The 16,415-nt window shown below is 47.0% G+C and overlaps 1 protein-coding gene across 1 annotated transcript in view; it reads left to right on the top strand.

Moving 5' to 3' along the window:
- MYO10 (myosin X) overlaps positions 1-16,415 on the top strand; it is a gene marked incomplete at both ends in the record, with an annotated part of 122,293 nt that overhangs the window by 69,478 nt on the left and 36,400 nt on the right. The window contains 5 exons of the mRNA XM_080709559.1: positions 2,873-2,979; positions 4,872-5,105; positions 5,816-5,861; positions 10,094-10,804; positions 13,279-13,402. Of these exons, the coding sequence (XP_080565685.1) occupies positions 2,873-2,979; positions 4,872-5,105; positions 5,816-5,861; positions 10,094-10,804; positions 13,279-13,402 (1,222 nt within the window). The remainder of the gene's footprint in view (positions 1-2,872; positions 2,980-4,871; positions 5,106-5,815; positions 5,862-10,093; positions 10,805-13,278; positions 13,403-16,415) is intronic.

Raw genomic sequence — 16,415 nt, 5'->3', positions numbered from 1 at the left:
CTTCTGTCATCCCAGGTCGCCCTCTTCCTGGCCTTGTTATGATGCTTAATATACTTCTGTGCCATGTTGCTGTGACTTCTGTTTCGCCCAGTGGAGAGCAGAGAACTCATTGTCCGCTCCTCTCTATGGTGCCCCTGGGAGTCAATCAGTATCTGTTTAGTGCTCACAGATTGTAAGAGGCGGCACAAGAGCGCTGCGCGGGTTCATTCAAGGAAAACTGTCCAGAGAGACGCAGAGTGAAGCGCTGGGCAGTGGGATATAGTCTGCTCTAATTTATCTATCTTAATCCAAAAGAAATTGCTTTATCTAGAAACTACCTCCTCGCCTACCTCTCTGCCTCACACAAAGATCCTCTGGTTTGCCAGCTCTTATTTTGAGACAGAAGCTCATTAAATTGCCCAAGCTGGCCTCAAGTTTCCGGTCCTCCTGTCTCAGCCTCTTGAGCAGCTAGGAATACAGGTGTGGGCCACCACACTCAGCTGAGATGGGTGTTTTGGGTTGGTTTCTTGTTTGGGCACTAGGGATTAAACCCAGGGGCATTCTACCTCCAAATTACTCCCAGCCCTTTTTTATTTTTGTTTTAAGGTATTCTACCTCCAGGTTACACCCCTAGTCCTTTTTATATTCTAATTCTGAAGGCTCTCACCAAGTTGAGGGTTTCACTGAATGGCTGAGGCTGACCTTGATCCGGCAATCCTTACAGCCTCCTGAGCAGCTGGGATTAGAGGCATGCGCCACCTGCTGCCTAGGATGGCTGTTCTTAAACCAGGCCGGGCTTCTACCAGCATTTTGCTCCATTTGTTTGTCCTTCAGGTAAAAAGAGTCTGTAGTTAAAGACGTGGACGTATAATTTCAGAGGCAGAAGGCCGGGCGTGGTGGCGCACACTTGTAATCCCAGCATTTGGGAGGCTAAGGCCGGAGGACCGCGGTTCGAGGACAGCCTCAGCTACTTAGTGAGTCCCTTTGGAACTCAGTGAGACCCGGTTTCAAAATAAAGAATAAAAAATAGGGCTGGGGTATAGCTCGGAGGTAGAATGCCCCTGCGTTCCATCCCCAGTACCACCAAAATAATAATAATTTTAGAGGCAGAGCAGAAAACGTGGGTTTTTCTGAGGAGCATAAAATAAAAGCAGGTGTTTCTGATTCCTTTAGGAATCAAGACACTTCCTCACTGGAGTTAGCACTTCCGCCTCACTGTTACCAATGCTGCCCTTCCCCAAGGTCACACGCTATACCTTTTCCTATCAAGTCTTCTCCAGAGAAAAAGCATTACAGATCCATAATACCAAGAAATAATCTCAGAGGAGATAAAATATGCCTTTGAATCCAGACTTAGCAGGACATGGCGTGCACACCCCTTCCATCTTTGCAAAAATTAGACATTCTAATGCAAAGTGTCAATTATCAGGCACCTTATTCGGCAGGCATGCATAAGGTTCAGACACGTGCTCCAGGAACAGGCCCACAGGTAGCTACTTGATTTAGTCCTGACTCTGGTCTGCTTGTGAGCTCAGAACTGAAGAGCAGCCGAGATAGAGCCGCGCTTCAAGCACGTTTTTCAGAATTAACCTTTGCTTCATTTTTGCAGCGCGAGGGCTTGAAGCCAGGGCCTGGTACGTGCTAGACAAGCGCCCTACCACTGGGCCACATCCCTAACCCTCAGAATTAGGTTTGTAATGTCATAATGTGCGTAACGATGCTCCGGTGGTAATCGCTTAGCAGACAAAGAAAGAGCTTCCACCCAGCCAGACTGGATGACGTTGGCCTGTAATCCCAGCAACTTGGGAGGCTGAGGCTGGAGGATCATTTTCCAGGTCAGCCTGGGCAGCAGAAGTAGGGCCCTGGATCAGAATAAATTTTTTTTTTTTTGTGTGTGTGTGTGTGTGTGTGTGTGTGTGTGTGTGTGTGTGGCACTGGGGTTCCTGGAAGCCCTTCTACCGCCAGGCTACACTCCCAGACCTATTTTACATTTTTAAATTTGGAAACAGGATCTCTTAAGCCAGCGAGGCTGGCTCTGAACCAGCGCGATCCTCCTGTCTCCGCCTCCCAAGCGCGGGGATTACAAGCGTGCGCCACCACGCCCGGCAGAATAAAATTTTTAAAAAGGCTGAGGATGTTGCTGATGAGTGGTAGAGCACTTGCCTAACTCACTTGTGGCCCTGTGTTCCATACACAGTAACACAAAAGCAAAGAGGTGATGAATAGTTCCACAAAGTAGCATTCTAGAACTTTCCTCAATTGATCCCTCCCTCCCCTGCAGATTCAGTCAGTATAAGACTGACACTGGTGCATGGACTGTGTGTGCTGGCCCACAGTGATAGAAGCCCGTAGAAACGCCAGTAGAAGCCAAGCATGGTGGCACACGCTTGTAATCCCAGCATTTGGGAGGCTGAGACTGGAGGATCATGGTTCCTGGACAGCCTCGGCTGATTAGTGAGGCCCTCCACAACTTAGTGAAACTCTGTTTCAAAATAAAGAATAAAAAACAGGGCAGGGGGTGTAGCTTGGAGGTGCAATGCCCCTGGGTCTCATTCCCAGACCCACACACACAAAAAAAGAAACTCCAGTAGCAATTTGATAGTCATTTTATGTCTGTTGAATCTAGTAATGACCAAAAAAGGGGAGACTTGAAATTTATATATATTTTTTGTTTCTTTTTCTTTTCCTTATATCTTCACTGATTTTCACAAATGTTTACTCTATGGCAAATAAGACTTTTAAAAGGCACTGCTCTAGGAAGCGTGGCATGCGAGTTTGCTACAAACAGAAAAGGCCTTACCCCCACCTCCAAGACAGCCCTGGCCCAGAGATGCCAGACACCCTTCCACCAACCATGTTCTTGGCTTCTGACATGCGACTCCTTCCCGGGCAGGTCTTCCTTCGGGAATCCTTGGAGCAAAAACTGGAGAAACAGCGGGAGGAAGAAGTGACTCGGGCGGCCATGGTGATCCGTGCCCACATCTTGGGCTACTTGGCGAGGTAAGGGCGAGGTGGCCGTGTAGAGTGGAATGGGGTGGGGCTGTGTCCTCTGGGGGGCAGCCGAGTGGTGGTGTGGAGAAGCACCCCAGGTCAGGCCTCCTCTATAGCCACACAGCAGCCGAGTACAGACCTGGGCCCGAAGGAGGAAGAGCGTCACTTATTTACATCTCAATTATAACAGTTTTATCAGAGCCTGAGACAGATAGTGAAGTTGTTTACCCAAACGCTCTGTGTCCGGTACTCATGCTCAGCAGTGCCACCATCTCCTTTGGTAAGATAGGCTGAGTGGCCCTTGTCTGGAATGCTAGAGGCCAGAAATGTTTCTGATTTCAGAGTTTTTCTGGGTTTGAAATATTTGCACGGACTTTGCTGGTTGAACGTTGCTAGTCTGACAGTTTGGAATCCAGAATGCGCCAGAATCTGAAATGTTACCGTTCTGGTTTGGTTTTTGCAGTGCTGGGGATCAAACCTAGGGCCTCCCACGTGCTAAGCACATGCTCTGCGCCAGCGCACACACCAGTTCAAGAACCTTGAAATCTTGAGCACGTCAACATTCGGAATGTTTCAGGTTTTACATTTTTGGGATGAGAGCAGCTCAACCTGTATCATTTTGTCTGTAGAGACCCAGTCTCTAGTTGTTTGTGGAAAGAGGCAGCTTCTTTCACGGGCATTTTTTTTTTTAAGTTGTGTCCACTGTGTGTTAAAGCGCGGCCACGTGAAATCCCACACTTGACATTTTCAGGAACTCGGAGCTGCCCTGCTCTAGGCTTGTCTTGTTGGTTATTTGTTTTTATATGAACAGGAGAACATATCAAATCTCCTATGTTCCTGTTTACCCAGCTTCATGCCAGGTTCATGAAGCCAGCCTTAAGGGTTACATGTTTATTTATCAAGAGAATGACAGGGGGCCGGGCATGGTGGCGCACGCTTGTAATCCCAGCATTCAGGAGGCGGAGACCGGAGGATCGCGGTTCGCAGACAGCCTCAGCTACTTAGTGAGGCCCTTCGCAACTCAGTGAGACCCTGTTTCAAAAAAAAGAAAAAGACTCAAAAATAGGGCTGGGGGTGTAGCTCAGAAGTTCCATCCCTCCAATCCCTGGGTTCCATCCCCAGTACCGCAAAAAGAAAGGCAGGCAGGCAGGCAGGCAGGCGAGGTGGCACACACTTGTAATCCCAGCATTCGAGAGGCTGAGACAAGAGGATCTGGATTCGTGGCCAGCCTCAGCTACTTAGTGAGGCCCTCAGCAACTTAGACCCTGTTTCAAAATAAGGAATAAAAAGTAGGGCTGGGGCCGGGCATGGTGGCGCACGCTTGTAATCCCAGCGCTTGGGAGGCTCAGACGGGAGGATCGCACAGTTTCAAAGCCAGCCTCAGCTACTTAGTGAGGCTCTCAGCAACTTAGTGAGACCCTGTTTCCAAATAAAGTATAAAATAGGTCTGGGAGTATAGCCTGGAGGTAGAAGAGCTCCTGGGTTCCACCCGCAGGACCACAAGAAAAAAAAAAAAAGATCTGCGGTGTACCTCGAAGGTAGAATGCCCCTGGGTTCCATCACTACCATGGCAAAAAAAAAAAAAAAAAAAAAGATTAAAAAAAAGGGCTGGGAGTGTAGTTCAGAGGCACAGTGCTCCTGGGTTTTCTCCCCAGTACCAGAGAGAGACAGACAGACAGACAGACAGAGGTCTGCGTGTAGTTTTGTTCGTTTATTTCTCTGTTATTACGCGTTTGTTCTTGTGTAGGGCGTCCTTGTTCTCGCCAAGGCTCCTAACGAGAGGATCGGGGTATCGCTCCGAATCTAGGTCCCCCTCTTTTGTCCCGCGGCCTGCGTGTCAGCTCCCGTGAGCAGCTCTGCGGGCTCATTACCTCAGCAGCTGTGCTCCCCTTCCTTTGCAGAAAGCAGTACAGGAAGCTCCTGCGTGGCGCGGTGACGATCCAGAAGCACTACCGAGCCTTCCTCCTGCGGAGGAGGTTCCTGCACCTGAAGAAAGCAGCCCTGGTGTTCCAGAAGCAGTTCAGAGGGCAGCTGTCTCGGAGAGTTTACAGGCAGCTGCTGGCGGAAAAACAGGAGCAAGAAGAAAGGAGGAAGCGGGAGGAAGAGGAAAAGAGGAAACAGGAGGAAGAGGAGAGGTACGGTGCCTCCTTGCGTGGAGGAAACGAGCGGCCACGGTTGGAGTTTTATGATCAGTTTGGATCAAGAATTCCCCGTGGACGCGGCAGAACCGACTGCTGGAAACAAGCAGTAATTCTTGGCGGACGAGACATAAAATTCCTTGGCAGCGCACAAGCGCCAATTCTGTGGCTATTCCTGTGCATGCATAGAATAAAGCAGCACCAAAGGCACAGGCTCCAGCCTTCAGGCTTTTGAACTTGCATCTTAGCAAAGCGGTAGTGCCCACCTGTAATCCCAGTGCTTGGGAGGCTGAGACAAGAGGATTAAAGATCAGAGGCCAGCCTCATCTGGTGCACAAGACTCTCAACAACTTAGTGAGTTCCTAGTTTGATATTAAAAAAAAAAAAATGGCCTGGGGATGTAACTCAGAGGGGGACTGCCCCTCGGTTCAATCCCTAGTACCAGAGAAGTCAAATAAAAAGGGCCAGTGGTGAAGTTCAGTGGTTAGACCACCCTGGTTTTCATTCCTAGTGCAGGGAAAAAAAAATACAATAAATGCAAATGAGGTCTTGGGCTGGGGCTGTAACTCATTGCCAGAGAGCCTGCCTAGCAGGCCTGAGGCCCTGCGCTTCATCCCCAGCATTACAAAAAATTTTTTAAATCTTTCTGAAAAGTGGTTCTAGGATTATTACTGACTTCCATCTTCTCTCCTCTTTTCTATTTTTAGAGCCAAAGAAAGAGCACAGAGAGAAGCCGAGCTCCGCTCCCAGCAGGTGATGACTGCGTGGCTGTCCGGCCTCTTCTTTATCCTTTTCCTTCCTACTTCAAACACTCTGTCCCTAAGGCTCAGACCCGAAACAAGGAGAAAGATATGCATAAAGGGTCAGCTCGAGAAGGGCTTGGGATTAACCTTACCTGATGCAGCTGGCAGAGCTTAGGGAAAATAAGATTAGTGCGAATGCAAATAGCGTCATTTTTATTTTTATCTTATTCATTTCTTTATTTCATGGAACCCGGGACCTTCGACCTCCAAGCTACACCCCCAGCTCTATTTTTTATTCTTTATTTTGAAACAGGGTCTCACTGAGTGGCAAAGGGCATCACTAAGTAGCTGAGGCTGTCTGTGAACCGCGATCCTCCGGTCTCAGCCTCCCAAATGCTGGGATTACAAGCGAGCGCCACCAACCCTGTCTACTTATTTATTTATTTATTTATTTATTTATTTATTTATTTATTTATATATGTATGTGTGTGTGTGTGTATATATATATATATATATATATATATTTTTTTTTTTTTTGGCGGTACTGGGGATGGAACCAAAGGGCATCCTACCTTCGAGCTGTACCCCAGTCCTATTTTTTATTCTTTATTTGAAAACAGGGTCTCACTAAGTTGTTACGGGCCTCACTAAGTAGCCGAGGCTGTCCTCAAACCTTGATCCTCTGGTCTCAGCCTCCCAAATGCTGGGATTATAAGTGTGCGCCACCACGCCCGGCCCGCGTAATTTTTATAAATCATTCCAACAGTGTGTTAGTTAGCCAGGGCTGTCAGAACACAGCGTGCCAAACCAGGTGGGTCTGACCGTGGAAATTGAATTTTTCACAGTTCAGGAGGCTGGGAGCCCAAGATCGAGGTGTCCCCGGGATTTGGGTTTCCCTGAGATCTCTCTCCAAGGCTTGCGGTGACCGTAGGGCCCTTGCTTGGTGCCCGCACATCCCTGGTGTCTAGTGTCCTGATATTTAATATCTTTTCCTTTTTGTTTTTTCTTATTGTTTTGTGATGGTACTAAGGATTGCACCTTGGGGCGTTCTACCTCTCAGATATACCCCCCAACCCTTATATTTTTATTTTACTGATTTATTTTTTGATCCTGGGGATTAAACCCGGGGACATTCTACCTCTGAGCTACACCCCAGCCCTATTTTTATTTTATTTTATTCTTTTTTAATTTTTTGTGGTGATAGGGATTGAACCCAGGGGCATTCGACCTCTAAGCTACATCCCCAGCACAATTTTTTTAAAATTTATTTATTCTTAGTCGGGCGTGGTGGCGCACGCTTGTAATCCCCGCGCTTGGGAGGCAGAGACAGGAGGATCGCGCAGGTTTGAAGCCAGCCGCGCGCACTGGCTTAGTAGACCCTGTTTCCAAATAAAAATGTAAAAATAGGTCTGGGAGTGTAGCCTGGAGGTTGAAGGGCTTCCCGGAACCCCAGTACCACCAAAAAAAAAAAAAATTATTTATTCTTTATTTTGAAACAAGGTCTCACTAAGCTGCAGAGGGCCTCACTAAGTAGCTGAGGCTGGCCGCGAACCTGCCATCCTCCTGTCTCAACCTCCCAAGTACTGGGATTACAAGTGTGTGCCACTACACCCACTATTTTTTGTTTGTTTTTTGTGTGTGTAGAACTGGGGGATGAATCCAGAAGCATTCTACCTTATTTATTTATTTATTTGTTTGGTGGTGGTGGTGGTACTGGGGATGGAACCTCCGGGCTACACTCCCAGACCTATTTATTTTTTTATTTGGAAACAGGGTCTCTTAAGACAGCAAGGCTGGCTTTGAACCTGTGCAATCCTCCCGTCTCCGCCTCCAAAGAGTGGGGATTACAAGCGTGCGCCACCACGCCCGGCACAGCATTCTACCTTTGAGCTACGCCCCTAGCCTGATTTTATTTCTTATTTGGAAGCAGGGTCTCTCGCGGTTGATAAGAGTCTCACTACTTGCTGATACAGTCCTCAAACCTAGGATCTTCCTGTCTCAGCCTCCCAAGTACTAGGATTACAAACATGTGCCATCCTGTCTGGCTCCTTTTATTTATTTATTTATTTACTTACTTACTTATTTTTTGGTATTGAGGATTGAACCCAGGGGCATTCTACTTCTAAACTGTACTCCCTTTATTTTGAAACTGGGTCTAAGTTGTGTTGCTGGTGGCGAACCTGTGATCTTCCTGTCTCAGTCTCTCAAATCCTGGGATTACAGGTGTATGCCACTGTGCCCTGCTTCATTTATTTATTTATTTATTTATTTATTTATTTTTGTGGTACTTGTAATTGAACCGATAACATTGTACCTCTGAGCTATAACCCCTAGCCCTTTATTTTATTTTATTTTTTGCAGTACTGGGGATGGAACCTAGGGGCATTTTACCTCCGAGTGACAGCCCCAGCCCTAATTTTTATTCTTTATTTTTTTTATTTTTTATTTTTTTTTATATTCTTTATTTTAAAACCGTCTCACTGAGTTGCACAGGGCCTCCCTAAGTAGTAGCTGAAGCTATCTGCAAACTGCGATCCTTCTGTCTCAGCCTCCCAAATGTGGGGATTACAAGGGTATGATACTACACCTGGCTCTTTTTTTTTTTTAACAATTTTTTTATTGAACATAAATAGTATACATTTAAACTATATTTGGTGCCCTCTCCCCCCTGCCCCCGTTTTCCCTTCCCCCCTCCCACCAATGGTTGTCCAGGTTAACCATGTCTTATTCATAATTTTACACATGTTCAGATGTAGACCCTCATTAATCAAGATCAGCCTTCCTCCTCCCCTATCTTTCCATTCAAACTTTGCTGGTATTCCCCTCCATTATCTGGAGTACCACTGGTATCCTTTGTGTTTCCTAGTTTGGGCATATTAGAGGAAACATATGTACCTTCTCCTTCTGTGCTTGGCTGATCTCACTTAACATAATCTTCTCCAGGGCTTTCCATCTTCTTGCAAATGATATAATTTTGTTCTTTGTGGCTGAATAGAATTCCATTGTGTGTATTTCCCACAGTTTCGCTATCCATTCATCTGTTGATGGTGATCTGGGTTGGTTCCATATTTTGGCTATTACAAATTGTGCTGCTATGAACATAGGTATGCATATGTTGCTGTATTTCTCTGGATTCAACCCCTTTGGAAAGATACCCAGGAGTGGTATAGCTGGATCATATGGTGGATCTATTCCCACCTTTCTTAGGAATCTCCACACAGATCTCCATAGTGGTTGAACTAGTTTGCATTCCCACCAACAGTGTAAAAGAGTTCCTCTTTCCCCACATCCTCGCCAGCATTTGTTGTTGTTTGATTTCTTTATACAAGGGTATGATACTACATCTGGCTCTTTTAAAAAAAAATTTTTAAAGGGGGTATCACTAGGTTGCTGAGATTAACTGATTTGCTGAGTCCTTTTTTGTTTTGAATACGGGTCTTCCTAAGTTACCCCACACTGGCCCAACACCTGTGATGCGCCTGTCTCAGTCTCCCAAGTACTGGGATTACAGGCAAGTTCCAGCATGCTTCAGATCGGATGTGCTACCCTACCCCAACAACTTTCTTTTAACTTAATCACATCTTTCAAAGCCCTATCAACAGCCAGCTGTGGTAGCGCAGAGTTGTACTTGGGAGGCAGAGACAGGAGAATCACAGGTTCAAAGCCAGACTCAGCTACTTAGTGAGGGTCTCAGCAACTTAGTGAGACCCTGTTTCCAAAGAAAATATAAAATAGGTCTGGGAATGTAGCCCAGAAGTAGAAAGCACCCTGGGTTCCATCCCTGGTACCAAAAAAAAAAAGCCATGTCTCCAAATAGAGTCACAACCTGATGTGGGGTTAGGGCTTCGCTGTATTAGTTTTCTGGGCCTACATTTCACCCCATACCCACCATGCTCAAAGGAGGACAGTGCTTGTGCGTGTCTGTGGCACGCACTGTAACGCGTGCGCACGTCGGTGGCACGCACTGTAGCAAGTGTACAAGTCGGTGGCACGCACTGTAACGCTTGTACACGTCGGTGGCACGCACTGTAAGGCGTGTGCACGTCGGTTACACGCACTATAACATGCGCACGTCGGTGGCGCGCACTGTAAGGCGTGTGCACGTCGGTGGCGCGCACTGCAACGCGTGCGCACGTCGGTGGCACACTGTAACGCGTGTGCACGTCGGTGGCGTGCAGTGCAACGCGTGCGTGTGCACGTCGGTGGCACGCACCGTAACGCCCGCCCTCCCGTGTGCAGGAGGAAGAGGCCAGGCGGCGGCAGGAGCTGGACGCGCTGCGGGAGCGCGGGCAGGAGGTGGCCCTGACCCGGGAGCTGGAGAAGCAGCGCGAGAGCCGGCAGGTGGAGGAGATCCTCCGCCTGGAGAGGGAGATCGAGGACCTGCGGCGCGTGAAGGAGCGGCAGGAGCTGTCGCTGACCGAGGCCTCGCTGCAGCGGCTGCAGCGGCTGCGGGACGCCGAGCTGCGGCGGCTGGAGGACGAGGCGTGCCGCGCGGCGCAGGAGTTCCTGGACGCGCTCAACTTCGCCGAGATCGATGCGTGCGTGCGCGACCTGGAGCGCTCGCTGGGCGCGGACGGTGCGGGCGCGGCGAGGCCGGGCGCCGAGGAGGAGGTGGACGAGGGCTTCGAGGCGGACGACGACGCCTTCAAGGACTCGCCCAACCCCAGCGAGCACGGCCACTCGGACCAGCGCACGAGCGGCATCCGCACGAGCGACGACTCGTCGGAGGAGGACCCCTACATGAACGAGGCGGCGCCCGGCCCCGGCGGGGACCCGCCCGGCCCCGAGGACGACGACCAGGACGACTACGAGGACGGCGCCGTCACCTCGGGCAGCAGCGTCACCTTCTCCAACTCCTGCGGCAGCCAGTGGTCCCCCGACTACCGCTGCTCCGTGGGCACCTGCAACAGCTCGGGCGCCTACCGCTTGGGCTCCGAGGGCGCGCAGTCCTCGGTGAGTGGCCGCGAGTGTGCGGGCGGCCGGGGTGCGGCCCAGGGCGGGCCACCGGGAGCTACCCAGCACTGTCTTTATTTTTATTTATTAATTTTTGGTGGCACTGGGGGTGGGGCCCAGGGGCATGCCACTACCGAGCTACCCCCAGCACTATTTTAACTTTATTTATTTTTGGTGGTGCTGGGGGTGGGGCCCAGGAGCATACTACTACTGAACTACCCCCAGCACTATTTTAACTTTATATTTATTTATTTATTTATTTATTTATTATTTTATTTTTTTCATGTTACTGGGGGTGGAACCCAGGAGAATACTACTACTGAACTACTATTTTAACTTTTTATTTATTTATTTATTTATTATTTTATTTTTTTCATGTTACTGGGGGTGGAACCCAGGGGAATACTACTACTGAACTACCCCCAGCACTATTTTAACTTTTTATTTATTTATTTATTTATTATTTTATTTTATTTTTTTCATGTTACTGGGGGTGGAACCCAGGGGAATACTACTACTGAACTACCCCCAGCACTATTTTAACTTTTTATTTATTTATTTATTATTTTATTTTGTCATGTTACTGGGGGTGGAACCCAGGGGAATACTACTACTGAACTACCCCCAGCACTATTTTAACTTTTTATTTATTTATTTATTATTTTATTTTGTCATGTTACTGGGGCTGGAACCCAGGGGAATACTACTACTGAACTACCCCAGCACTATTCTAACTTTTTCTGTATGTATGTATGTATTTTTAGTGGTACTGGGGTTCCTGGAAACCCTTCTACCTCCAGGCTACACTTCCAGACTATATATATATATATATATATATATATATATATATTTTTTTTTTTTTTTTTTTTTTTTTTTTTTTTTTTAATTTGGAAACAGAGTCTTTTAAGCCAGCATGGCTGGCTTCGAACCTGCTCAATCCTCCTGTCTCTGCCTCCCAAGTGCAGGGATTACAAGCCTGCGCCACCACACCTGGCTATTTATTTATTTTTGGTGGTACTGGGGGTGGAGGCCAGGGGCATACTACTACTGAACTATCCCCAGCACTATTTTAACTTTATTTTTATTTTATTTTATTTTTTTTTTTTGGTGGGGATGTAACCCAGGAGCTTTTCTACCTCTGGGCTATACTCCATACCTATTTTATATTTTATTTGGAAACAGGGTCTCACTAAGTTTCTGAGAGCCTCACTAAGTAGCTGAGGCTGGCCTAGAACCTGCGCGATCCTCCTGTCTCAGCCTCCCAAGTACTGGTATTCCAGGCATCCACCACCAAGCCAGGCTCAAAGGCATGGCCTTAAAGATCACCTTAAACCTTTTTTCTCTTTCCAGAGGCCAGTTGCATGCAACTTAGATGTGCCTGCCACAGGTCCACCATAAAACCCAGCTTTGAATTTTGCCCAAAGCCCAAGAAAACTATCTTTCTGTTTCATTTGTGGTACTGGGGATTGAAACCAGAAGCATCCACCTCCATGCTACACCCCCAGCCCTATTTTTTATTCTTATTTATTTTTTATTTTTTTGGTGGTACTGGGGTTCCTGGAAGCCCTTCTACCTTCGGGCTACACTCCCAGACCTATTTTTACATTTTTATTTGGAAACAGGGTCTCCTAAGCCAGTGCGCGCAGCGGGCTTCGAACCTGCGCGATCCTCCTGTCTCTGCCTCCCAAGCGCGGGGATTACAAGCGTGCGCCACCACGCCCAGCCTATTTTTTATTCTTCATTTTGAAACAGGGTCTCACTAAGTTGTGGGGGGCCTCACTAAGCAGCTGAGGCTGTCCGCGAACCTGCGATCCTCCTATCTCAGCCTCCCAGATACTGGGATTACAAGAATGCACCACAACACCCAGCCGAAAACTGTCATTTTAAATGGAGCTTTAGGCCTGCTTTGCTACAGGCAAACCCCAAACTGCAATTACACTTGTCAAGCATGCGTTCTAGAACCTTCCTCATAGTAAATTCTTTATCTACACCACACGGTGTTGTTTCTTACACTGCTTCTAAGAGAGGAATCTTGTTCTTAAATGTGTTCTTTCCAATTTTCAGTTTTATTTATACTACTTTTATTTCTTTTTCCCTTGGTCCTGTGTTAAATGCAGCCTCTCCTTTCTCCAACTTGCAAATATTTTTAGCCTAGTAATTTAAGGGAGACTTAAACTTTTGTGTGGTTTGATTAAAATTATACCTTTAAAGAGCAGTGTTGTCCTAGAATAGAGCCTGTGGATCGAAGCGTACCTGGTGTTCTAGGTATCAGTTCAACTGACCGTTCGACCTACAAGTTAGAAGTTGGCTCTTCTCCACCCCTATGATTGCCACGCTCCGTCCTAATGTCTAGTGAGGAGCATCCCCTCTTGGCCGGTTATTACTGTCTTGTGCTGGGGTGTGCTGGGTATTTTCCTGGCTTGCTTTCCAGCCGTTTCCCTCACTGTTGTTCCATCTTTCTCCCCGTTGTGCAGTTTGAAGACAGCGAAGAGGACTTTGACTCTCGGTTTGACACGGACGACGAGCTCTCCTACCGGCGGGACTCTGTGTACAGCTGTGTCACGCTGCCGTATTTCCACAGCTTCCTGTACATGAAAGGTAGGGCCTCGGCCCCCGGAGCCGGGGTCAGGGGCTGAGCGGAGGAAGTGGGGTCCCGAAGTCGCTGAGCTGACTGAGGGGGACCTGGGACAGCCAGCCACGCCTCCCCTCAGGGTTCTGCCCTGAGCTAATGGAGGACACCATGCCCCGGCAGAGTGACCAGGTGACGTGACCTACCGGGATGAGTCCTTGCAGCCTTGACATCCCCGGCTGGTTCAGAGAGAGCAGAGTTCACAACCACAGCCTCCCTTGCAGTTCCCCTCGTCTCACACATACACACTCAGATGTGTGCGCTGCTTTGGCTAGAAGTGGTAGGGAGCCTTTCTAACAATAAGCTGCATATCCACACCCACAGGTTTAGAGAATCTAGAGGCTAGACTTGGGAGATGAGGGGGCTAAAGCTCTCACAGGGCCGGGCGTGGTGGCACACACTTGTGATCCCAGCATTCAGGAGGCTGAGACAGGAGGATCTGGGTTTGCTGACAGCCTCAGCTACTTAATGAGGCCCTTTGCAACTCAGCGAGACCCTTTTTCCAAATAAAGAATAAAAAATAGGGCTGGGAATGTAGCTCAGAGGTAGAATGTCCCTGGGTTCCATCCCCAGTACTGCAAAAAAATAAAAATAATAATAAAAAGCCGGGCGTGGTGGCACACGCTTGTAATCCCTGCACTTGGGAGGCTGAGACAGGAGGATCACACAGGTTCAAAGCCAGCCTCAGCTACTTAGTGAGGCTCTCAGTAACTTAGACCCTGTTTCCAAGTAAAATATAAAATAGGTCTGGGAGTATAGCCCGGAGGTAGAAAGCCTCTGGGTTCCACCTCCAGTACCACCAATAAATAAATAAATAAATAAATAAATAAATAAATAAATAATATTAATAATAAAAAATAAGTATCTCACAGGCCACAGCTTAAATTGCTTACTAGACCCACTGCATGAGAATTTCCATTGTCTAACTGTCATGAAATGTTGAATGTACTATATTGGGCCTTATCACTTGGGGACCTTGAGCCATAGGCCTTTTGAGAAAATTATTATTATTATTATTATTATTATTATTATTAATTATTATCATTATTATTACTCCACCTGTTCCCTTTGTAAAACACAAGTTGGATGAGTAATATCAGTGATTTGTTTTCAAATTTTCCATTGTCAGCCTCAGATTCACCATGTGGTCCTAAATCCTCACTCGGTTTGGCGTAGGGCAGACTCTTCTCTGCCCTGAATTTGCCGGGTGGTATAGATTATTATAGGAGTGTTAGAATGGAAAAGATTAGGGGGTTGTTAACCAAGGCCTGTAGCCCACATTGGAACACCTGGCTCTGAAATGTAATCGCAAGTCAGAACCTAATGACCCAGCAAGTATTTAATCATGGCATCTTAGGATGGCCTATACATTATTCAGGTTGAATAAGTAAAGGCTTTTTGTTAATATATTTCCCTTCCCCAATTAATTTTTAATTCCTTAGGTTTACTTCAGAGTCTCCTATATCGCTGTTATCTATAATAGGGGGCATTGCTTTATTACATGGTTGTCAGATTAAAAATAATTTAGAAGAAAAGTGAAAGAAAATATATTCAGAACATTAAAATCAGAGATCAAGAAGGTTAACCAGTTTGTAAAACAAGATGTAGTTTAAATACAGTATCATTTAATCTTTAATAAAGTCTTGAATGAAATAATGGCCCTGTTTTTGAGAGAAACCAATGAAAAAGAAAGTCCAGTCACCAGCTTATATTTATAAGCAAAGATGATTTTTTTCACCAGCTAAATAGCCTATTAAAAGTGCTCACAATGAGGAAGTTAAGAGGATTGATGGAGTTCTCCATGGATGTTTCATCAGTAGACTGTCTGGAATTCCAGTGGAATTCAAAGGGAGAGCTGTTGAGAACAGAGGAGCGGCAGGTGCCCTACACTGTAGACAGAGCTGCTGCGAGGACCGCTGTCATCTTCAACACAACTGTGAATCCCTTTTATTGTTTATTTTACTAGAGATTCAACCCAGAGGCATTCTACCTCCAAATTATACCCCCAGTCCTATTATTTTTTCTTTTTTTTGAAACAGGGTCTCACTAAGTTGTGGAGGCCCTCACTAAGTAGCTGAGGCTGGTCAAGAACCTTCGATCCTCCTGTCTCAGCTTCCCAAGTACTGGGATTACAAGCGTGCGCCACCACGCCCGCTAGTTTTATTATGTAAAGATAGTGTAAGATGCTGGGTGTGGTGATGCACACCTGTAATCCCAGTACTTGGGAGACAGGAGAATCACAGGTTCAAAACCAGCCCCAGTAACTTAGTGAGATTGTTGGCAACCTAGCAAGACCCTGTTTCAAAATAAAAAATAAGCTGGACGTGATGGCGCACTCTTGTAATCCCAGCATTTGGGAGGCTGAGACAGGAGTTCACAGCCAGTCTCAGCTACTTAGTAGCAAGGCCCTTTGCAACTGACTCAGTGAGATCCTTTCAAAATAAAGAATAAAAAATTAGGGCTGAGGGTGTCGCTCACAAGTAGAATGCCCCTGGTTTCCACCCCCAGTACCTTTAAAAAAAAACAAGGAAAAAAAATAAATAAAATAGGGCTGGGGATATAGCTCAAACGTAGTATGCCCCGGCACCGCACACATAAATAAGTTTTAAAAGTGGCTAAAGTGCTATTAGAACAACCTTGCGCTACGCTTTCCTCTGGGCTTGCTTTGAGAAAGCCAGATTAAATTGACAAGTCAGATGTAATAATAATGCTTCATTCTGATGGTCCTGGGTGAGTGGCAGCCACGGAGCTCGGAGCTGGGCATGATTACAGGAGGGATCTCTGCAGGCATCAGGGACCGTTCTAGCTGTCCGGAGGAGGGTGTCCGCAGAGTTCAGTGAAGCCGGGCACTCTCTCTCCTTCACTTCGCTTGTTCCAGTGTGAGGCTTAGATCTATAATCATTGCCTCAGTCCTTGAGGAAAAGTTGTGTTAAATGTATTTGCCAGCCGCATGGGGTGCATACCTGTGTTACCGATATTCGA

The sequence above is a fragment of the Muscardinus avellanarius genome (genome assembly GCF_963383645.1).
Source record: "Muscardinus avellanarius genome assembly, chromosome: 1".
Classification (NCBI taxonomy): domain Eukaryota; kingdom Metazoa; phylum Chordata; class Mammalia; order Rodentia; family Gliridae; genus Muscardinus; species Muscardinus avellanarius.
This window is presented reverse-complemented; position numbering and strand designations above follow the sequence as displayed.